Source organism: Parus major, chromosome 6, assembly GCF_001522545.3.
Source record: "Parus major isolate Abel chromosome 6, Parus_major1.1, whole genome shotgun sequence".
Taxonomy (NCBI): domain Eukaryota; kingdom Metazoa; phylum Chordata; class Aves; order Passeriformes; family Paridae; genus Parus; species Parus major.
In genome coordinates, this window is record NC_031775.1 from 22,693,328 (window position 1) to 22,717,646 (window position 24,319).

General features: G+C 41.1%; 1 protein-coding gene across 2 annotated transcripts in view; it reads right to left on the minus strand.

Annotated features, from left to right (window-relative positions):
- Positions 1-24,319, minus strand: part of COL17A1 (collagen type XVII alpha 1 chain) — a 59,466-nt gene that overhangs the window by 29,384 nt on the left and 5,763 nt on the right. Inside the window, exons 1-7 of one of the 2 annotated variants that reach the window (XM_015633294.3) lie at positions 9,856-10,044; positions 5,359-5,424; positions 4,610-4,654; positions 3,655-3,750; positions 1,570-1,707; positions 1,183-1,230; positions 234-269 (exon numbers count right to left, since the gene is read on the minus strand). In XM_015633294.3, the coding sequence (XP_015488780.1) occupies positions 234-269; positions 1,183-1,230; positions 1,570-1,707; positions 3,655-3,750; positions 4,610-4,654; positions 5,359-5,413 (418 nt within the window). In that variant the 5' untranslated portion in view covers positions 5,414-5,424; positions 9,856-10,044. Of the gene's footprint in view, positions 1-233; positions 270-1,182; positions 1,231-1,569; positions 1,708-3,654; positions 3,751-4,609; positions 4,655-5,358; positions 5,425-9,855; positions 10,045-24,319 lie in introns of those variants that run through there. The other variant, XM_033515528.1, reaches the window with a different exon arrangement.

Below are 24,319 nucleotides of genomic sequence, written 5' to 3' on the forward strand. Positions count from 1 at the left end.
CCCAACAAAGTCTGAACTACCATGACCTTCCCTAAGGTCAATTTTTACACCAAGCTTGTTTAAACAACTGCTTACAGATTCATGGTTCACATCTGAAGTGGTGCAGATCCACGTACCTCATCTGACTGCTCTACACATAAACTGGTGGATTCCAGCTAAACAGGCCTATTTAACACACCTGAATTATGCTGAACTGAAAAAAAAGAGGCTTTTCAAAGAATAGCATCACTCACCTCGACTTTGGCTTCTCCCTCTCGTAGAGGCAGATGCTGTGAAAAGCAATGAAAGAAAAGCCATATTAGTCTTTACTGCCTGTGATACCTCTGAAAATTAGCACACTGATCTCACTCGGTGCTTATATTCAGACAATAACTCTTCTTGGAGCACTGCTGGAAGAATTGAACAATTAAGAGTTTTTACAAGGCCTCTTTTAGACCACAAGGTATCTTAAAGAATCAGCAGCACCTTTACCCTTTCTGGACCAGATATGGTTTCTTTTTATTATACAGAGAAATGCTGTTTGTAGATGGTGATTCCCATTTCAAATGGCCACAAGTAAGTTAGGAGGCCTGTTGACCCCACTGACCAATGCTGGATCTTGCAAAACCCTGCCTCCTCTATGAGCCAAAAGGTGACCTGATCATAATGTTTCACTATCTTCATTGAGTAAAATCAATAGCTCAGAGTTTGGATGGGGCAAGCTAGTATCTGCTGACAATGTTCAGTGTAAATATATCACTTGATAGCCACTTCATTTTTCCATATATATTTGATGAAGTCTAAAAATGAGCTACTGGAAAAGGATATCCAGCAATGACTGAAAATCCTAAGAGTCTGGACTTTCTTGTTTGCAGCTGTTCTCCCAGCTATTCTGGAAGGGTGAAGGGAATGCTATGAAGTATCCCATGTCTGTCTTCTCCTGTCCATGTCCTGTATCATACAGGAAGCATCACAAAAGCAGCTGAGAGTAGCAGATATACAGCATGCACTCTCTGTTTGGATATGATCAGCTAGAGACCTGACTTTCAGCTGTTAATGTAAGTCCCAAATAACTGCATGATGGCCCAATACAGAGGTAGCATAAGTAGAGCAGGACACAGCAATGTGCAAAAAGCCATTATGGTCATCAACTCACACGACCTTGCCATAATGTTCAGAGGAAGAGCTCTAAAAAGGACATACCAAAATCTTTTCTGGGAACCTCAGGAGAAGAGTTGGCACTGGAGCTCCCTGCAAAGAATAGTAAGATGTTCATTAATACTTTGCAGAATATCATTAAAAGCTTTCACACATGTCTCCCTGGCAACTGTTTAATCTCAGTGGGTAGCAACCATTTCCATTTAAAAAAAAGAGCTATTCAAGTTTCACATGAAAGAGCTGCCAATGTCTTTCAACAAATATATGCTACAATTTCTTTTAGGAATGAGCATTACTCTTAGGAAAAATAAATTGTGTCCCTGATGGCTTAATTCCTAGGGAAACCACAATGGGACTGGGGACAATTCTGCACTAATGTGACCTCAGAGAGCACTGCATATTGCCTCCCTTCCATGGCACGTTCTGTGATACCTTCATATGTTGCATGGCGGTTGACATAGGTTTTTCTTTCAAATGTTGAGCCAGGTGATTTGGTGAGAGTAGAACTGGGAGACTGGGCTTGTCTGTAGCTGGAGGATGATGATGTTGAATTCAATCTACCACTTCCACCTAAAGATAAAACAAAATGCCCTCAGCAAATGGAAGAGAAACCCTGGCAGTACACTCTGGATGCCCTAAGTGCTTTACGTTACCATCCTCTCAGCTGAACAAATTTGCATTGGTGTTTCACAGCTAGAGATGGACAAGAACAATATCAGGGTCTAACTCTGGGGGTCCTCAGCATTCATGGCAGAGAGAAGCATGGGTTATCATTGTTGTTTCAAAACAAATCTTGTCAATAATATGTATGAAACCAAGTTCTGGCCTAGGGTAATAGTGAACCATCTCCCTTGAGCAGGAACATATCTAGCTCTGGATGATGCTAACTTTTGGTTAGGCTATAGATTCACTTGTAAACTCAAGCGTTATGTGACATAGGCTACAAAAACCGGGAGATTGTTAAACCGAACTCAAAGTGCTAAAGGATGTACTTTATGAGATAATGGAAAGCAGAGATGAGTCCACTCCCATAAAGCAGCCATCCACACTCCCACTTAGTCCATTTTCTGGAGAAGTGATTGAGGTGTGCATGAGGTCCAAGACAGCCTGGAGGTTATTAGTAGCTGTTACATGTAGACAGAAGAAACAATTTGCCTCCTAATTCACATCAGTGCTGTGGAGGAGGAACTGAGCGGCCATAATGAATGTGTTCATACTCTTGCACAAAATCTAATGCTGGAGAGTATGATCAGGGTGCAGCAAAAAGGGCGCTCTGTGATAAACTACAACCTAGCTATGCTGACCAGCAGGATCAAACTGGATATTGTTTACCCATCCCTACAAAAAGTGTGTCCTTTTGGACTCAACAGTGTTTTTGTGCCAACTTCCCCTCTAAAAGGACCTGTTTTGTTCTGTTCTTATTTTGTAACTTTTCCATTAAATTCAGCAGAAAGAACTACTGTGACAAGTAGGCCTCTGTTAGAGGCATTCTGTAAGATAAAGTGGGAAAGACTACAGAATGCTCTGTGAAACTGCAAGAATACAGTATCTCTGAAGTTCAAGTTCTTTCTCTTCTTCCACATGCTGAAAATAAATCAAAGGAAGATGGTAATCCTGCATGGTCCTCTGAGTCTGGGTTCAGTTCTCACACTGGTGCCAGTCCAGACAGTAAGACCAACATCAGCACTGGAGTTACTTCACATGTGCCCTGAGGCAAAGTGATTCCACACTGGCCTTTAACTGGCATGCAGGTGCCCGTCAGATCTCTTTGATATAGCTAACTCTCCCCTTGAGCTTCCAAAGTGCACTTCACTCCCTTTGGTTTGTCAGCTCCCTGGCAGCACAGAGAATATTTTCCAGAAGGAGAGTTATACAGTCAGTCCCCCTGGGGACAGAGAAGTGTGCCAGGTACCTGGCTAGGAAGCTTAGTCTTTAGAAGCCTTTGCTATGACAATCTAACAGCTGGGCAAAGAATGCTGTTAGAGAAGAATCCTGGTTTTATGGAGTAGGCAGCACACACTGATTTTAGCACATCCAGAAAATCTGTCAAAATGTTCAAAGTGCTAAAGCCATGGACACACAAACATAAAACATTTTCTTGGAATTTCTTTAATAATATTCTACCCTCAGCAAGATCAACAAAAAGATTAATCAAAACTGTCTTTAGAACAAAAATGGTCAGAAAGACTGTGATTTGGAAAAACTGAAATCAGGGAAATTCACTTTCTGAATGACTTCTTAAAAACAGTAGGAATGACATTTTTTGTTGTTGTTCTCCTGAAATTAAATTTTCCCTGTGGAAAACGGAACTTTTGCCATTTACTCATCCATTTTCAAACTCAGCTTTAAGGAAGGAATATCTTTGCTCTGTATATGTATTTGTCACTTCTATTTTCATAATAAATCCTGTTTTCCTTGCCCCTGGCTCACCCTACCTCCCTGCCTTGAATCTCTCCTCAGCCCATTTCTTCTCCCTTTGCTCTCTGTTTCCCATGGGGCAATGCTTTAATTCCTTACTTGAGGTCACATAGCTTCCATGGCTGTACGACCGCTTTTCCACTCCACTCCCTCCAGTGTGGGATGATGTTTTGAGCCCACTGCTGCTTCCTCCTTCTGAAAGAGATAACCACAAAATGAGACATTGTCTCCAGGCAGGAGATAGGTAGAGCAAGGACACTGCAAGAGAAGGCAGGAGGGACCCAAAGTTGTTCACACACTCAATTACAAGTACAGCTTCATATCTGGTGAGAGATCAGAGGTGCAGAGAAGTGTCTTGGCAGAGCCAACAAGCATTCACACTCCACAGCCAGCAGGTTTATAGTCAAGTTTTGCTTCATACACAGATTGAAGGATACTCCTGTTAGCCCTCATCATAAATGAGATGATAATGCAATTCCTTGCCAACTCAGCTGCAGAAAACTAATCAAGGATATGCTGAGATAAAGAGTGTGGAGGATTATTTCCTATTTGGAGATTGTACTTCTCTGCAGAGGTAGAAAAGACCTGTGACCTCTGATATTACTGAAAAGATTCACTCACTGTTGCCAACTGGGTAAGATGACAGGGAAATAATACGCTGCAGTATTATTATTCCACAGCCCCAGCACTGGAACCTGCAAACCCATCACTTTTAATCCTTGTTCCCAACAGACAATCACCACTGGAGATCCTATATCTGGACTTAAATCTTTTTGGAGTCTGGTCTTCTAGTCTTAGTAGAGTATGTGGCTTTATTTCTGACAATATCCACACAGACCCCCAGATACTATTCCTCTCCAGTAACAAGTATTTTGGGAAAAAGAAAGGCACTTCTGAAAATTGCTTTCTTTTGGGTACAAATCTTTATGCATTGAGAGCTGCTGCACCCAGGGATTTATGGACATAATGGAAATCATGTAGCCAAATAAATAGCTTGGAGAGGCACAGAACACCAAGCAGAAGCAATGCAATGCAATGACTGAGAATTACTTACTGGGTGGCAAGGATGTCAGTCTTGTGGTTACAGTCTCTGTAATAACTGAGGGAAGAAAAGGGTGCAGAATTAATGGCATGTTAATACAGTCAGACTGGATCACTGTTTTACCTATTCTCCATGCAAAAGCATGACTAGTTCAAAGAAGATTTACTCATTTAAATAGAAGTCCCTTAAGACCACACTGCCTGAGGCTGTAATTATAGGTTCATTATCACACAATGCTGTGTTTCTTTGCAGGTTTTTCTAGCTCTGAGTAAGAACATTACTGTCATGATTTTTTTTTTTTTTTCTCTGTACAAGATCCCTGTAAGATTTCTGGGCACTTCTGAACCACAGCCATTGCTGTAACAACAAAGCCCATGGTCAAATCCCTTAGCAGCTTCCTACTAGTTAATTCTCATAAGGTCAGTAGAAAATTAACCTGTTTTACACAAAGCCACTAGACAATTTCTAGGCTACCCAGGACATTGATACCAGAGGTAGGAGCAGCATCCCAATGTCTGCACTACTGGTTAGAAATGCTACCACAGGGTAATCATCTGGTTAAACAATCAGGTCATGATATCCACCTCTAAATGTCTAATCATGGCCCATTCTATTCCTTATTCTGACTTCAACACAGAGACCAGGGCCAGGAGCAGAATTTAGTTCTGGGCCTCTGGTCAGCATTTATTCCCTTACAGAAATGGCCATTCACTTCTGGGATTTTTGGAGTGTGCAATAAAAATTAAAAATCTCTGCCTTACGTCTTTCAGTAACTTCTGATCCATCTTGCCTCGTTTTCTTTGTTACAGAATCCATATCATTGCCACCTGCAAGGAGAACAGAGGGACTGCACTCAGAGCTCTGTGAAGAGTAAGAAATGACAAGAGCTCCCCACACGCCCACCACTTTGCTTTGGATGAGGACTAGACTGCCTGGAAGATGTCCGTGCCAGGGAGTTTACAGAGCCCACCCAGAGCCATATGAATACTACTGATGGACTGCCACCTACAACACTGGATGCTGCACAAGGCAGCAGAGCTGAAACACCAGGAGGGGCTGAAAAGCCAGCTGGTGAGATAGAGGCAGTTGAAGCAAATCCACTCAGTGGTGGAGTTTAGACCTGAATTTATATCCAGACTACACTACATTATGGTCTCCAGCTGTGCCCCTATAAAGGTTTGATGAAAACCAGTGGATCCAAACACCACTCCCACACATCTGTTCTGTGCAGGACTCAACAGCACAGGATTAACTGTGCAGGCAAAGCTGCAGGAGTAAGCTACGTGCACCCTGCCAGCACTGCCAGGAAAACCTCAGCAGATATACTGCTGCTCTGCTAACAGTAATAGTACATTCTCAGGGCTCACTCATGCTAAAGCCACTGGAGGTACCTTTGAACTAGCTATTTTTGGCAGCATGGAACTTAAGGTAGGAGTGCTTTATCTTGCTTTACAAGCAGAGCAGCAACAGTTTGGAGACCCTGTCTGTGGCTTTGGAATCTGATCTACTTTAATGTCAGCTCAGGTCAGTCTACACATGTTGCTGTGAATGCTGTGTACACTCTTTTTCATTACTTGGATCCCTCTCTGGTCAAAATCATAATCTCTGCCAGAGGTATGACTCTCTGCCAAGGCAGGAATACCACAAAAATACCATGATTATGGTAAAGAGACATCAGCTAGAAGAGAAAACACTTCTGTCAGAAGGAACCACACAATTGCTCACTCCTAGTCTTGCTAAGATAGCATTTCATCTTGTGCAGCTACAGACAATGAGAAGGAAGAGATTTTAATTTACACACAAGCTCACCATAGGCCAAAATTCTTCACTGGATTTGAAGTCTCCTCTTCAAAACTGAAGGCCCAGCTGTACCAAACATTAAAATGCTGAGGCTAAGAAAAGCTTTGCAGAAAATTCATTCCAAGTTTTAAAGCCCAGCTTGATGCAGAACCCAAGACCATGTCCCCCAGTTGTGTTAAATTTGAGTTTGACCTCCATGATTCCTCTTACTCTTCTGTAAACTGCAGGCCCCTTGATGTTACACTTGTACTGCCCAGACGTAAATACTGACACAAGGCAAGATGCAGCAGAGAATCTACAGGAATATCCAACATTCAGATTCAATTCTGTCTTTAACGCCATTCCCAGATCTGAACAGGAACAATTTGAGTGGAGAAGACACAGTGCCAGCAAAGCCACTTTAGCCCCCCATGATAGACTCATATGCACTTTGCAGAGAACACCACAGTGCCCACAGCCCTCACTCTGCACTGCTGCCCCTGAGCTTGTCTAAACAGCCCTGCAAACAGAGCTCCTGAGGTCACATCCAAGTCTTTACACAACCTGGTGGCAGCAGGATGCTGCTCAACCCTAACAACACTTGCTAACATTAGGGATTTCCAAGGGATTTTCCAGGGTGTTGATTCCAACACATATGCAAGACTCGAGCTACATGCATTAGGAGAGCTTCTCCTCCAGCAGGGTAACAGTCCTCTGCAATAGAAGGGTTTCTGGTCATTCACTCCAAGGAAAGGCATTATCTCAGCAACTCTTCCTTACTGCATCAACAGTAGAAGCGTCTTTCAAGCTCTCTCCCTAAAAATATGCTGGAAGCTGTTATCTAGATGTCAGCACTGTTGGCTTTATCAGTGTTTTTGGCAAGAAGCACAGTTTTATATTTGGAAATTGCTTCCCTACTGCTTTGTAAGGTAGGCTACTGCTTTGTAGCCCCAGAACTCCACTTTCTCTCTGCAATTGGGAGGCAGTGCTGGTTATGGATGCTGGAAGAGGCCAGCATCATCATGGAGTGAATGCATCTTCTGCATCTTTGCCTTCCCTTGAGAAAGGGAAGTATTTTGATGTGATATCAATTAGGAAAAAAAATAAAATAGGTTAAAGTCCATCTTTGGAGCCATGCATGCCACAGTCCAGCCCCAGCACACAGTGCCTTTGCATGTGTGCTTGGCACATGGATGCCAGCAGACTGACTGTGCTGCACTTCCATTACCTGCCAGGCCTGACTCATTTCCCCAGCTCCTATCTGGAGTCACAAAGGCATAGCTGTGGGCTATGTCTGTGGCACAGCAACAACACTGTTGAATCAGAGAAGTCTTCTGCAGTCATCTCAGAGCAACAAGCAGCAACTTGTGAAGTAGGGTCACTCAGTGCAGGAAGTTAAGTCAGCAACACTATGGTTCCTTTTACATAAGCTCAAGGGCTGTAGTGTGCTTGTGGCACCCCCAGAAACAGAGAATTTGCAGCCATTACTGGCACTGGGAACCAAGAAAAGTGTGGCACTGCCACACTTGTGCAGGCTGCTTCTTCTCTGTACAGCATTGAAAGCAGGATAGTAATAACTCCCCGGCACTGCAAGACATGCTCAGACCTGTGCTTTCCACAAAAGCCTGAAAATGCAGGGTATCTCTTGCACCCCCTGTTCCACTTCACTGCAGTGCAGCACACTTGCAAGGACACTGAGCCATTCTGAGACAGGACATTCAATTCCCTCTAATCATTTTAGAATCTAGGTATTGTATGCAATGGTAATACAGTTTATTACTGACATTTTTCAAAGGGGAGTGGAATAGCCACAAAGGTGGCTATTTGGTGGAAAAATAAAAGCAAGCACATTTCAGATACTTTTATCCCTCCACAATGTTTTCCCAGTTTTCATCTCAAATGCTGCTGTAGTCACAGCACATCCTTTCAGCTCTCTCCTCTCTCCAGAGGTTCCTGCTTTTAGACAATTCATTAGGAGAAAGAAGCACCTGTAGGTGCTGAGATTAATAATATTTAATGTCAGCAGAACCTTTTGATCATGAATACTCTGAAACTCAGCAGATGCATCCAAATGATACCACTGACTATGCCTCCCATCATATCTCATGTCTTTTAGGGTGTCCCTTCCTCTTAACCAAGCCTTTCAGCTGCCATTGGCCTGGAACTAAAATAACTGGGGAAAAAAATGGTCCCTTATCTCTTTTGATCCTACACACTAGGAATTTGATCTTCTCATTCTGCTCTAAAAGCTGTTACTTTCAAGTCAGTTTATCAAAGCAACAGTGAGAACTGAATAAACCAAATCATACTTCCAAATCTGCTCATTTTGTAGGATGAAATGATGCAAATGCCAGGGAAGCAGGTTAGATTCCCAGCCAAAGCTGTAGAAAACCAAATTCTGCCCTAGCCCATAGCCTATCCTGGCTTCTTTGACAGCAACATGTGCTCACATCTCAGAGCACAATCAACAGCACTTCCCAGATTTCACTCTGTTCTGACAGACATCTTCCTCTCAAAAATATGTCCTTGCTTTCTCTACTTAACTGTGACACTCAAAAAGAAATAGGCCATTCTGACCTGCACAAACTTCTTGGCTCTGGCACAGAAAAAGAGACAAAGAATCTAGTATTAATAAAAAAAGTGTTTGCAGAATGGGAAAGATCTGCTGTCACCATTTCACAAATGAAGCAACTAGTCACAGGAAAGTAACTTCCCTAAAGTCACTCAAGTCAGTCTAAAGAGAGGAAAAGGCAAATCTTTTACTTTATGCCACTATGGTCAAATTGCTGGATTTGCCGTAATAAGGATTCAAACTGATTCTCAAATCACAGTCTTCTGACTTACTATGACCAAAACACCTCATAATCTTCTATGACAAAAATACAGCACAAAATACATATCAATGAGTCACTGCTGATAACAAACTTATTTCCTTGAGACAAAGCCAGGTTTGTCCTTGGCAACACAAACTTTCACTCAGAAGCAGTTCTAGGCATTCTCAGGACTAGAGATTTATTCCTTAATATTATACCCTGCCCCACCATCTGAAGCTCCAATTTACAATCACTACTCTTCCAACACATTCCAGATCTGCTCAGTTTTAAAAACAGCTAACAGATGATCTGCATTTCACCATGCCATACCTTTATGCAACTGAGAAATTCAGCTAAACTTTATCTGTTTTGTGATAGTTTCACCAAACGCATTAAAAAATGTACCCATTGGTTTTACACTTAGTTTCTCACAGCAAGTAAACTCCTTTCACTAGATAGTCAATCCAAAAGAGTAGTATTCACTGACAAATAGAAACCCAAAATGACCCAGCTCTTAAGCAAACTTGTTTTTATACTGTATTTCACACAGAAAAATGTAACACTTCCTTTATCCTGACAGTAAAGTCAGCCTTGCTCTTCAAGGAAGCTGGAAGACAGAAAATAAAGGATACCTTTTTCTGCCTTTTTTTCAGTAATGTAACTTACCTGGATTGCTTTGGTTATTGAAAAGAAAATCTTTTTTTTCTCCTTAACTGCTTCCCTTCTACCAAAAATTTGCCACCTGCACTTTATATCATGTCCTTCCAAAGGTGTGTGGAACCTGAGTGATCATCCAAAAATGTTCACCTCTTCTTTATTTATCCTCTTTTATTCTCGCCCTTCTTTTGCTTTTCTATTCCCGTGCTCTTATACAAGTCCCAACAAAGGCGTGTCGTGGTTTCCTGCCTCACCCTACCCTTCATATTATCTGACACTTGCTGAAAAAAAAGATCTGCCTCCAGGAATCAAACTTTATTGAAAGTCAAAATGCTCTTTCCTATTCGCTCAAGTAGATTAACTATTAAGATCCCAGACAAAGGTATAAAGGCTTATATCAGGGAATGTGAACATGCATAGCAGTACTTTCTGATACATGATCTGATCTGTTGGGGAATTTTTTTTGCAGGAAATTACTTAGCACTTGCTGATGCCTCTACAAAGCTGCCTGCAAGTTAAGCATATTCTGCTGCTTGCAAATACAATGGGCTGAGCTACCAGCTACTACAAACTGGCTGAAAACAACTCAAGACAGTGATCTGAAGTGTTTTGCCAACCCCACAGATATTTATCTCTATTCAGAAGACAGCAATATTAATATATAAAAATCCACCAAGTTAAATAAGAAACAAAATTTCTTCCATACCACCTGCAAACTTCTCCCTGCACAGGAACTGAAGCAGAAGGGCAGCCATGGTGGGTGAAAGCAAAGCTCCATCCAGCTCAAGACCTGCTTTCTTACCACAGCTGACAGTAACAGCACTGAGAACACCAGCTGAACAGGACAAGCACATGCAGATTATTTTCCTGGTGTACAGAGTAAAAAGCAACAGCACTGCAGTCATTCTTTGACAGATGGTTTCCCATTAGTTTGTCCAATTAGTTTTTGAATCTTCACATTTTACAGTGTCCTACAGCAAAGATTTTTATAGCTTAACTGTACCTCGTGAAAAGGTATTTCCTCCTACTGAACATAACAGTGTCATTCAGTGCCCTGTGCTTTGTAAGAATCAGGATTCCCCTTGGCTTTTCTTACCCTACACATATTTTGACAGATTTGTTCTGTTGAATAGGAAAGAATTTAACACTTCATGTGGATTTTTTGCCCAGAGCTTTTGAGGGGGTGTAGCCTTGTACTGCCAAGATGGTGCCCTATTCTTTTAAGTTCCATATTGGAAATTTCCAAAGGTGTGTAGGCACATGGCTGCTCTACAGCACTACATTCCACTACAAAGGCTATGGCCCTCTCATTGGGGATCAGCATCTCTTCAAAACTGATCAATTCATCTCCTAAATCCCAGATCTTGTATTTATATTCACCTTTAGCCAGACAGATATTTATGCAGCACAATTTCTTCCCTGTATGCAGGAAGCATCCATTACTGTGTTTTTGGAACACTAATCAAAGTACACTTATTTGTCTGAACAAGCTGCATGTGGTAATTAAGTCATTAAGAGGTATAGAATTCAGCCTGAGACCTGGTCAAACTGCACTTGGCTTTAACCCTTGAACAAAATTATAAAAGCGGCTTTAGCTTTCTGAACTTCATGCTCTTTGAACATGACATAAAACTGTCCCTCTTGTCATCAACTGCACCTAAAACCTGCTCTTCATTCATCTTATTTTACATTCACTTTCAGCACAATCCAGTGTGTACTTCAGACACAAGTTATTCAAGGAAAGACAGCACTGAATGCACTGGGCTATTCTAGTTCTGGAAAATCTATCAGTATGATAGATGAGAGACTTACTGGAATGGCACAGATTTCACTGGAGCAAGACACAAAACCTCACATCTTCAGAAAAAGTTCTCAGGATTGGAGAAATTTCGATCCTCCTTTACCTCTGTCTATCACTTTATGTATAAACAAAATTAAGCCATCATAATTTTGATAAAATAAGAAAATTACAGTATTCTAATCCCTGCAATGTTGTGACAAAGATCCTGGTTTAACTTTTATTAAGAAGAAAGTGCTCAAGGAGCATCTCTTCATGGGACATTTTGCCAGTTTCTCACTGGGAAGTTAAAGAAGGTGGACATAGGGTATAACATGAAGGTGATTTAAAAGAAAACTGAAAATAAATCACATCTTGAGAGCCTCTTAAGAATTGACTTCACCTTTAATAGGGACAATATTAGACAAGATGGAGTCGAGAGTGCTGCGGGCTGAAACACATTGATTAGTTCACTTAGGTCCCTGCAGGACAAGTGTCAACATCAAGAACATAATTTAGAGAGGTCCTGAGCTGTTTCACCTTTTACTGAAGTCAGTGATTGTCTCAGATACTCAAAGTCATCTGATGTAAATCAGGTGTCTAGTGGCAGAGTGCAAAGAATTGCAGCAGACCCAGCTTCAGGTCATCAGCTGCCACTCCTGCACTAACGGTGGTGTGTGGACTGGTGGGTAGAGCAGGGGTGGAACTGTGAGCTCCTCTCAGAGTAACAATCACCATCATCCCATCCCCCAGCTGTCCTGCTCAATTTTGCTTGCAGAAGCTCTAGAAGCCACTGAGGTAGAGACACTTCTGTTGAGTGTAACTGGGAATGGTCTACCAGATGCAGAGTTTGCTGCTTTTCCTGCTCCCAGCACAAGAAGAAGCTGCAGAGACACTGAACTTTCCATTGATGTCTCAGTCTGGCAGTCAGAGACATCAAATAACAGTTGAAGACAGCACCATTTTCCTGGTGAAAGATGCTCCAAGAGTTTACGGCACTTGATGCTGGCACTGAAAAACTTGAGAAGATGAGGCAGAACTCTACTATGCACATTCACTGCTCCTGGAGGTGGGCTGTGCTACAGCACATCTGAATTGCTTGTAACTTGGCAAGGGGAGTCCAAATACAAAGGTTTGAACCAGCTAGTATTGTCGTGGTCAATCTCTAAAAGCTTAAGGTATGTTTATGGTTTAGAAGCAGACAAGTTATGATAACTTGACACCTTCAACTTCAAAGGAAGCTGTGGATAAATGAATAAGGTGCACATCGGTCTGATAATTCTGTCTTGATTGGCACATAAATTACACAACTCGTGAATCAGCCAAGAAGCTGATTGGAATAGTGCAGGCCTACACAAGGATGATTTGCACAAGAAAGAAGAAGCCACACCTATTTCTGTATAGCAACTGTAGCTCCCTCCATGCCTTGGTTTTACACAAGGCAGCCAGGCAGCCACTGAACCAACCAGAGCTTCTTGAGTCACACCTTGACTCAATGCCCTGAGTCCATGGTTTGCACTTCACTTGGGAAACTCACCATGAGTAACCTCGGGCATGAATAAAAGCCTTGTTGGGAACTGATCATCTTTTCTGGGGTGCAGGGAGGTGAGTAATGTCAGGATGCAAAAAAACTTTGCTATCTCTCAGGTCCCATGATACTTCAGTGATCAAGAGTCTTGGCTGTTTGTACTCATTAATACAAAGATTGTACAGCTAAGGACTGCCTTTCCTCTCTCCTGGCTTTATATAGCATTCCACACAGCTTCACAGTGCAAACAATAAATAACAATATTTATAATAAAGTTATACCTTCAAAAAACACAGTTCCTCAACAGCACAGGACAAACCAAATTGTACTGGCCCAGACAGGTGGGGCTGGACTGTTCTGCTGGGGCACAGCAACTGGGAGGAAGCTGCTAAAGACTTGGGCTTGCTGTTCTTATTATCTCCATGTAGACAGGAGGAGTGGGTCTTGTCAGCAGCTGTAGACAACTGTGTACCTGTGCTCAGAGACAGGTCTGGACAGACACCAGGGCCCTGGTGCTGCCATGGTGCTCTGCAATACAACTGTCTAATACAACTAGCAAGCAGCCCAAGGACTGGGGGTGGACACACGCATTGTGTTGTGTGTCTGGGACCACTCCTGATAATGTAAGTTTTGGTGACAGATCCAAAAAAACCACACCTGTGACCTCTTAAAGGCCCCCTTGTCCCTCATGCTGCTTTTTATACGCGTCAATGCTTGGGCACATTTACATCTCAGTACATCAGGAGTTGGCTGGCAAAGCCAGGAGTTATCACCCATGTCAGACCCACCTCTAACAGCATCAAGGCTGCAGTGTAAACAGATATGCGTGCAAAAGTGACCTACTGTCATCTTTCCCTCCCCTCCTCTCCACACCCCATCCCACTGTCCCCATGGAAATTAGGGAGCTACCCCAGCTGTCCAGCAGACAGACCACAGCATCTGTCATGGAACAGGGCTGTGAAGCAGATGAGCCTGATCACTGCCACTCTGAGGGGTTTCACTGCAACTTTAAGTGAAGTAATTTGCATCCATAAGATTCTTCTCCTTTGAAGTGCTGGCATGATGAATAATTCCTTTCACTTTGTCCTCCAGGTAAGTTGTCTGCAACACAGACTGCATACGGCAGCACAGCTATGAGCTGGACTAAGGCTCTTGTTTGATGCTGGTAGTTATTCCCAATGAGCCTGCTGCCCAATCTGCTTGGTCAAAGGGAACCAGTCCTTGACTATTTTATTTACCACACAAGGCAAGTTGCATTCACAGAACCAAATAATTTCCTGTCCCCTGGCTTTTAGAGGGCTCTGCCTGTTTGAAAGTCCACCTGTGAACCCTTAAAACAGTTTTACCATCAGTGCCTTTTAGACAAAAACTATTTGTGCTAACCTCACATATCAAATTTTTCAAGTAGACAGCAAAGGGACACAACCGGTGCCAGGTGACCTGGCCTGTGGTGCTGCCAATACACATAGCGGAGAAAAGTCAAGCAAGCTGTTTACAAAATACTGGCACCATGGGGAAAAAAAACCAAATAAAACACTTAAAAAAACATCTTTCTGGCAGCTTGGAAGAAAATAAGGTATGATTTGTGAATACTCACCAGCATATCCATGGTTCAAATTTCAAGCAGTTAGTATTTCAAACAAACAATTCTACCAGTTCTACCTATGCCAGTCCAAAGCCTTCAAGTTTAAGCACCCTTACAAAAAACAACACAGGGAGAATTGCAGTGCAAGCTGCATACAAGACAAAAGCTGGGGACAAAAGCTGGACAAAAGCTCTGCTTATCTTGGAGATCTGCCTCAGAAAATTATGGGTGTTGGCAAATAAGCATGATTTCTGTCTGCAATCTTGACAGAAAATTCAAAGCACATATTGGCAAAAAAAACCTAATGAAAAATCTCTGGCAGGCTCAGCTATAGTTTGTAGCAACTCACCTCCTATACAGAGAGACAGATTCTCATTAGCAGGAAGGCAAATGCAGGGGATGGTGCCTGAAGGGTCCCTGAGAGAAGTTTTCTTTTGCTTTCCCCTTTTCCAGTCCTACACAGTCCTGCCCTATGAGTCTTTTTCCCTGCTAAGTTTCAAAGTGTCATTTTTGGATCAATGATTATTTCACAATCTAAAAATCTTATTAATAAATTATTAACAGAAGTGCCACTGATGCTGCATCATTCAGGTGAGTTTGTGCATAGAACAAGAGTATCTCCTGGAAGTACCTGGGCACTGAGAATTAAATTAAACACAAAACTGTGCTCACACCCAGTCTAAGAAACCTGGCCAAGCACTTGGGATCACTGCTGGGGAATAAGTGAAGAATAGGCACCAGGCCTATTGCTGCAGGGACAATTGAACTGCAACCTTAGTCTGAAACCTACAACAAAATGAAATCAAAACACTGATTTTTTTGTGGAGAAGCAAGATAAGGTCATCCCAATGATGAATATAGGCAGTTGGAACATGCAAACATGTACTGTACAGTGATTTAAACCTGTGATTTTCACATTTTTCTCTCCAACCCTATTATTAGACTGTCTGTCTTGGGCTGAAGGGGCTTTGAGAAAATGCTTCCTTTAAAATAATATTTTTGAGGGAATTGTCAAACTGAGGTGCATAGCTTCTGAGGGTGAAAAAAAGGGGGTTTGTACAAACATGTTGGAACAGATGGATGCTCTCTGTATATTCTGGGAAGTTCTGACTATCCCCCATGAAAAAATAAAGACTGAGGCCATTCAGCAAATTTCCTGAGTCAGACTTTGAATGGAAGGCTGCGGAGTTCTACAAGATTTCTGTCTTGGTATGGTACCTGTCAACATCACCCTTCTTCTTTGCTAGGAAGGTACTTCCTGTGATTAGGCTCTCAAGCATTTCAGGGTGGTGCTCACTTTTCACTGCCAACGTAAACAACAGAATGAAAAGTTGCTGCTGGGCTACTACGGTGTTCCCTCTAAGGGAACATGCTCTGCTGTAAGCCCTGTTTATTGCCACTGATCATTACGGATTCATCATGGATTGGAATTTATCACAGTACAGACTGGTAATTGGGGATGGGCATTTCAGCTCACACCAGCTTTTTGTTCTCCTGGACTCTTCACAACCATAAATCAATTTCCAAACATATGCTTATCTGAGTATTGCAAAACAGTTTTAAATCAAAAGACTGGTTACCATTAGCATAAAGCTGGATTGGGCTTGTTCCTGTTGCATTTGTTCAGATCTGGATTAATAACACACAATAAAAGAGCAATCTGGATGTTATTTTGGTTCCAAAGGTGACATAGCACTTGTTAGAACTGCTTGTGGCAAGAAGGTGTGTGAAACTGCTTTTATTCCTGTTTCTATTGCTATTTATTTGCTGGACTGGTCCTCAGAAAGTTTTGAATCCTTCTTGGCTGCTATCATGCTGCACCTGCTTTTCCTGGGGCACACAGGCTCAACCTGCCATGTGCAGACTTGCAAAGCCCCAATTTAAATGGCACTCCTTTATTAGAGGATACATTCCAGAGGCATAAAATATTATTATCCGATACACATGACTAGAAGACTGCTGATCTCCTGCAGGACTGCAAGCACAAGATGAGACATGAGACTTGGTAAAATCGCTCTCCAGAAAACACCTCACGTGGCAGCTGGAAGCTTCAGACATGTTGTCAGTACTGAGGTTGGAGACCCTTCTCTCTCACACTGCAAAAATTACTGAAGTAAAGAATGAGTCAATCTCATTGAGACAGTAGGTGTCACTTCTTCAGTTGTCTCTTCTGTGAAAACATTCTCCTACATTATCAAAATTATGTTTCAAATACATTTTTACCTCTTCCATTCTTCAAGAATTCTTCAGTATCCTCCTCAAGACAGAGATATTAACAATCCTCCTTCTACTTCTTTCACAAATTCTCCTCATCTTTTCTTTTTAGCAAATAGTTATGGGAATTTATTAATTCCTAGGTTTTGTGGTCATAGGAGGGAAGCTGTTATTTCAATTCACATTGAAACAGAGTTGTGTGAGTTTTTCAAATTTAGTACTTAAACTGTGCCTGTATTTCCATAGGGAAGTTATAGGTGTCTTCACCAGAACATACTTCTGTCTTGACTTTTAGGGTCAATTGGTTGTTTACAAAAAGACTCCTTTATATGATGTTTGCAGAAAACATAGTGGTCTTTTTCAACTGGTCACTGAAAAAGTCTGGAGAGAGTAAAGTGTCTACAGTGTGCTGCCTGCTCCCTGATGGTTATTCTGGAGATAACAAGATCTTTGCTCTGTTCATGAGGAAGTTGGCAGAGACTGTAATTGGAATCCCTTTTTTTCTACACTGGGATTTATTTTTATGATCTTGGCCAAAAGATGCAAGGTCTATCTTTCTCAAATTCTGCTGTTAAATATGGATTTTTATAAATAGTAACTATTTATCTCTTTCACAGTGTCTTTCACCTGTATCTTGTTGTGTTAAAATTATAGCATTTGTGGACTTCCTTCTATTTTGACACGCAGCACTTCAACAATGTCAATCAAGTTTCTCATCTACATCCATCAGCAGGCAAAGAATTCCTGACCATAAAAATGTTCCCACAGAAACAGAACAGACCAGATCCACAGAGAACAGTCACAACACACACTCAGTACTTCTCTTCAGAAACCATTTGGAAAAAAAAAACAGATACAAGGGTTAAAATAAGCCAGACCTCACACTTTCTTTTTTACCTTAACTCTGAGTCAGTTAAGAAGAGACATTTGTAAAAGCTGGAAACTAGCTGGAGTCACAATGCAGTTAGAGACACACCATTTATCAATAGTTAGAATAAGAATAAATATTTGAGCAATATTACAGAAGCAAAAAGTCATGGATTACAGCGCATTAGCAAGTGTTTTTCAATCTTTTTTTTTAATGATCTCTCACTGTTCTTCAATCTAGGACATCTTTTAGTTTGCAGCTTTCTTCTCATGTGGGTTTAAAGAAGTTTTTAGCACCATTCATGGTTATTTTATTTATGCTCCCATTCCCTCAGAATGGGAAACTCTCCAAGTTTCTCACTTTTAATTAGCGATCATGCTACTGCAAGCAAACCTCCAGCCAGACACACCTTTGCCATACAAACCACAAGTGATATGCTAATTCCAACCCAAAACTGTGTGCTGAAGAATAAACAAAGAGAAGATTTGTGACCCAGAAGAGAACAGCTGAGTGTGAACCCTTTCATATTATTTATTTCTGCCTTGTAAGAACAGAGATAGAATCCTAGAATCCCAGAATGGTTTGGGTTGGAAGAGACCTTAAAAACCACCTAGTTCCAGCCCCCTGTCATAAGCAAGGACCCTTCCCACTATATCAGGTTGCTCGGAATCCCATCCAACCTGGCCTTAAACACTTCCAGGGATGGGGCATCCACAACTTCTCTGGGCAATCTGTGCCAGTGCTTCACCACCCCCACAGTGAAGAATTTCTTCCTAACATCTGATCTAAGCCTGTCCTCTTTCAGTTTGAAGCCATTCAGCTCTTGTCCTGTCACTACCTGCACTTGTCCAAAGTCCCTCTCCAGCTCTCTTATGGGCTCCCTTCTAGGTACTGGAATGCATAATTAAGTCACCTCAAAGCCTTATATTCTCGACCATGCATTCTCTGGCATATATACCCATGACTGCTGGTGTAGTATTGTAGTAATAACAACATAACAATAATAAGAGCTAATATTATTTTTATAGAAATCATGCAGGTCTTTCATGCATGGCAGTCTTACAGTTAGCTCAGGTATCATTGGAACTCAGACAATCCTAAGTTGCTGCACAATTCATTTAATTAATTTAATTAGTTGCTATCACAATTCATTTAATTGAGCTGTCACTCGTTGCTATGATTAAAATGACAATGTTAAGGTGACAACTGTATGACCAACTCTCCAATATTCCAGAGCTGATGGAGATGATTTTTTTCTTTTGAATAAGACAAATTTCTGTGGAGTTAGGCAGGATCACTTCTTCATTTTCCCTGCTGACTTATTTCACTCATTTCTCTTGATCATCCCAAGCTGGCTGAGAGTCACACTGCCTTGTACAAGGGTTTTTTTCCTGGAATAGCTCACTATTTTTGTTAAACACAAGTATTGCAATTTCAGTTGTAATGAGCAAAACAACAAAGATATAAACAAGGAATATTCAGGGAAACATAATGAGCAGCAGTTGGCTTTACTGGGAAAGCCTCTACATAAACAGGTTCCCAAGCTCCAAGTGACTGTTTTACTCCCCTAGTCAGGGACAGCAGTGATTTTATCACTCCTTCATAAAATGTCACCTATAAGAGGATCCCATTTTACAAACCAGATTTTCTCCAGTACCAAGAAGGTATTTAAAATCAAAAGTAAAAGGACAAAAGATTGCACGATGGCAAGTACACCATGTTCCAGCTGCTCAGCTGGAAGGGCAGAACCCTGGTGAAAAAGGAAGCTTTCCTTTTCAGGACTTGATCACTGACTTCAGACTAGCAGATTATTTTTTCTAAATAGTTCTGAGGAAAACATTTGCAAGTGAACACTCAAAACTTGGATCCAAGCTATTTAAGTTGTCTCTGCTTCCAGTTTCTGGCAGGTTTTCTGACTTGGCTCTGAACCTTTTCACTGTGCCCATCTCTGTTTTCATGTCTCTGCTTGAAAAATCCTGTTTCTTATCCAAAGCACAAATGTATTGCCTTTTCCAAAAGCCAGGTCTGTTGTTTGTCACTTCTTCTCAGCAAGATGACTGGCTGGAAACTTAGTTGTTACTCAAACTTCTAATTTCACAGCCATTCAGATTCTCATTAATTTGCTTCCATCAGAAGTTTGTCTTGTGAGACCTGTGATAACATGCAACTTTCTCTTATTAAAATCAAGGCATTCTGGGCTCATCCTCACTCCATATGTTGTGTATTTCAAATGTTCCTGCTGGCATGGAGCTTTTTGGGTATTTTTATTGTTATCACAGGGTTGCCAGATGCACGGTATGGTGGCTGCCTTCCTTATCCAGTGCCTGCAAAGGTGCTTTTTGGATTCTATTTTAATAATAACCATGATTAAAGTTGTCAGCTGAAGGCTTTGTAACTAGAACACCTAAAGATGTTTTTAGTTTTCAGCATAAATTAAAGAGTTCAGAGCCAGATATTTACACCTCCCCCTCAAATATCAAAATTTGTACTAAGAAATCATTCTGTTAGGCACAATGGCAATATAAAACTAATGGATAGAACACAGTATGGGTGGTGATCTGAAGTACCCTCACTAACAAGGGTTTGTATTTTTGGGGGCTCAGTACACTGAGTTGGCTGAATCCATTTAGTTTTGAAAGACGAGGCCAAATAAGAGCACTGATCCACCACTCCCACTTCTGTAAGAACAACATTTGTCTAAGCCTATAAAGAACACTCTGAGAGCCTTATACATTAACTTTGATGTACATGTGTAATTTTAAGCACATAAAATTACACAGCTGTGGAAAATGAGGCTGAAAAGGCCTTCAATTAAGTTTCTTGTTCATCTCTCTGCCCAAAGCCTACCTCCACATTAATTATTCTTCACAAATTTTTCTTTATAACACTTTTAAAACTTCCCATAAGGTTTCAGAGCCTCCTGATGTGATCTACTCCTTAACTCCCATACTTGCTGTTAGAAAATGTCTTGAAGTTCCAAACAAGTATCATGAGCTGACAATCACATCCTTTCTTCCCTTTCCAGTGTAACTCATCTCCTTTCTTGCTGTCACCTTTTATGTATTTGAACACTGTTGTCACATATGCCATGAGGGTTTTCCACACCAAACCAAGTTTTTCCTGTTCCTGCAGCTTTCCTCAGACATTGAGTTTCCTAGACCTCCAACCAGTGGGAACTACCTCCAGTCCTCACAGGGAATACCCACATGCTTAAAGCTACATGCATATTTAAGTACTGTGCTGAGCTGGGGACTCCATTTCTAGTGTTGCCCAAGGCTGTCAAACACATGCTGGTCTGGTTTAATTGTATGACATTTCAGTTAATTACTGTTTTGATGGTAAATCTGGCAGTTTTTCAAATGTCTTTAAAATTGTAACTGCAGGTAAAAACTACCCTATTTTGCTAATGAAGGACAACCAGTGCCGAACTGTTGTGAACCTTATCTACCTGACCAGCAGGCAGTGTTTAACTTAGTTTCATACAGTATTTCCTTCAGAGTGCAGGCATGAACAGTGTGTATTGGAAACTGGTGTTCTTAATATGTTTGGAAGCAAATTCATTTGCCAATAAACAGCCATGCCCAATACCTAATGCACAGTGAGACATTGATATACATGTATATCCCCATCCTCATCTATGAAGAGGTTCAATCCCCTCCATCTGAGTACCCAAAATGTAGCAGACAGAACAGCATCTGTGGCAGCTGACACATGCCAAGCGTATGCAATCAAGCAAAACATAAAGAAATCAACAAGCCAATACATGTGCATAAAGTATTATAATGAAAACTTATGCAGACAGAGACCAAGTGCGAATAAGATTGAATGGAAACAGAGACTAAGCACCTTCTAGAGTTAAGAGCAATCAGCTCACAGGTGGGAGGGCAGTGAACCATGGCTGGGATGGTGTTAAAGGGGTTATTAGAATTACATGCTCTGACTTCTGTCCTCTTTACTTTACTGCAGCAATTTGCAGTGTTAGTGGAATCCTTCAGCTTTTTCTAAAACTAATGTGTAGTGTTTGCACAATGAAACAATAACAAACTAGTAAAAAAAAGACCAGCATCTAGAACAAGTCAAGCGGTGTACAATAAAAAATGTACAGTTCCCAACACAAATAACTTAGCAAGTGTATGATACAATACAATAGTTTGCTGTGCATTGTGTAAATGTGCAATATTCATAGAATATGTCTGTGTCAAGTATTCAGGAACTGTCAGGGATAAATGCAAATAGTATTTTAAAGAATTAGGAAGAACGTACCTAGAGTGTTCCTCTGGAATGCATTTTTTTAATACTGCTGCATTTTTTAAAATCAGTGGGAAAACTCAACATTCCTTTGTGAAATATATTCAATAGATGCCCTGAACACACACCCATCTTTTCATGAAAACCTTCTAGATCTGGTAATCACCCCTTGGGATTCCTCCACCTGAGCTGATGAAGTCACGGTTTAGTTACCTACAGCATCAGTTTGAACATGGCTATGGGACATACATGTAAAGGGAATCTTGGAGTACAGCTGCATTAATTCTAGTGATGGTTTTAACAGACCAAAACACTGCAGAAGGCTGCATCTCCTACATAGCTGCTTCCCACAAAAAAAGCACTTGAGCATTCAATCTTATCTCACTTTTCTTACCTTTTTTCTACCCAAATTATGCAAATGAACAAAATTCTTACAAATTAATTAATTGAAATTAGTTGTTGACATAAAATTATCAATTCCCATGAAATCAGCTAAGCTAAAGATGAAATTGGCTCATTTGGTTTTGCTGTTTAAAAAATAAATGCAGCAATAATTAACAGATGCAATAGAGTTTGGCATGGTAATCTCAGGGTGTGAGGTTTGATCCTCTGTATTTGAAAGATAAATCATTGCAACTTCTCTATCATATCTGTGGGGATGCTTCTCACACATAGGTTTACTTAGAAAAGTAAATCCTTCTTTGTAAGGAATATATATATGAGCCACACCTTTCCTATTTTGTTTCTCCTCAGTGGAATGCTCCTGGTAACACACCCAAGTCTTAAAAGTGCATCACGGAATGACTTCACCTCTCTGGCCTGCTCCTGAGGCTTGGGAATATGCAAGGCTATCATTCTTTGGTTGACCAGAATTTATAACAAAAGGAAAAATTATTGATTATTTAGCTTCTTCAGGTTTTCCACTGTCTGGTGGACTCTTCAGAGCACTGAAACTCAGGTTGGCTGTCTAGTGTCAAAATCAGACAGCAGGTTTGACTGTGAAAAATCTGAAATAATGAGACTGGCAGAAGTGATGAAGATCTGGCTGCAGCACTGATTAGAAAGGGTAATTTCTTCATTTACAGTTTTCCTGGCAGTGCTATGCAGGGGCTCTGCCAGCATAAACTTGCAGCATCTCTCTCAGTGTTGGCTTTTGGGATGTATTTGTACTTCGTGCCTGAAAGATGTACCCATGTTTACCTGAGAAGCTGGAGATAGGTAAGGAGAGCTATTTATTTGTATTTAATGGAACCTGAAACACCTTGAGAAGGCAAAACACCAAGACCTTTCAGCAACAGATACTGGCACAAACATTCTCTCTGGAGAAGAAATCCTCCTGTCATTGTCATTTCTCACCTCTGCTTATTGCCCTTTGTTTGTTTGTTTTTGCTTTGTTTTTCCTATTGTGTTGTTAAACAGATCTCTTGGAAATCAGCAGTTACATCTAGGCACATAAACTGGTAAGCCAAAGGGGAAATAGCTCTTGCATTATAGTGGTATTTGTGAACACAACATATATAGAGACTAGATCTCTACATTTTAGAGAAAACCTTAGGACTAGGAAGTGTTAAACCAAAGAGAGTTTCACAGCTCCTAGGCTTCATTTTACAGTTAGAATCATGCTTTAAGGAAAAAACTGTCTGACCCTGAATTCCTCAGAGATGGAAGAGAAACATATCACCAAACAGAGTAAACTGTAAGGTGTAGATGACAACATCCGTGATTAATCTTTGCTCCCTCATGTCATACATGATTAGTAGTCTGCAGGCTGTTGGTCCTAGAAAAATGAATCCCACATAAGACTTCCTATCCAGACATCATGTGGACAATTTTAAGACTGTCCATGGCCAGTTTCATAGTCTCAAGAACAGGCAGGGTATATACCATGTAAAAGTTAAGAGTGATCTATCTGCTGATCTAAATCTGAGGAGCCTTTCAAGAGAAAACTTGTCAGTGCATACCCATGTGTTGAGTTATCACCATGCATTTAACACTGATGAAATAGCTTATTTTGGCATATGTTACCCATGAAATGCTTGTAATTAACTCAAGTTAAAAATGCACTAAACTTTAAAGCATCAAAACCAGAATAACTCCTTCAGCTGTGAACGAACTGCAAGATTTCTCTTCTAAGGAGTGTCATGCAATATGGTATGGCATGGCTGTCATCAGAGGCTGATGGCAAAGAGAGCTTGTTCAGTGTCTGGTGGAGGCCACAGCAGCCAGGACACAGACTCGAAGTTACCTGGGTTA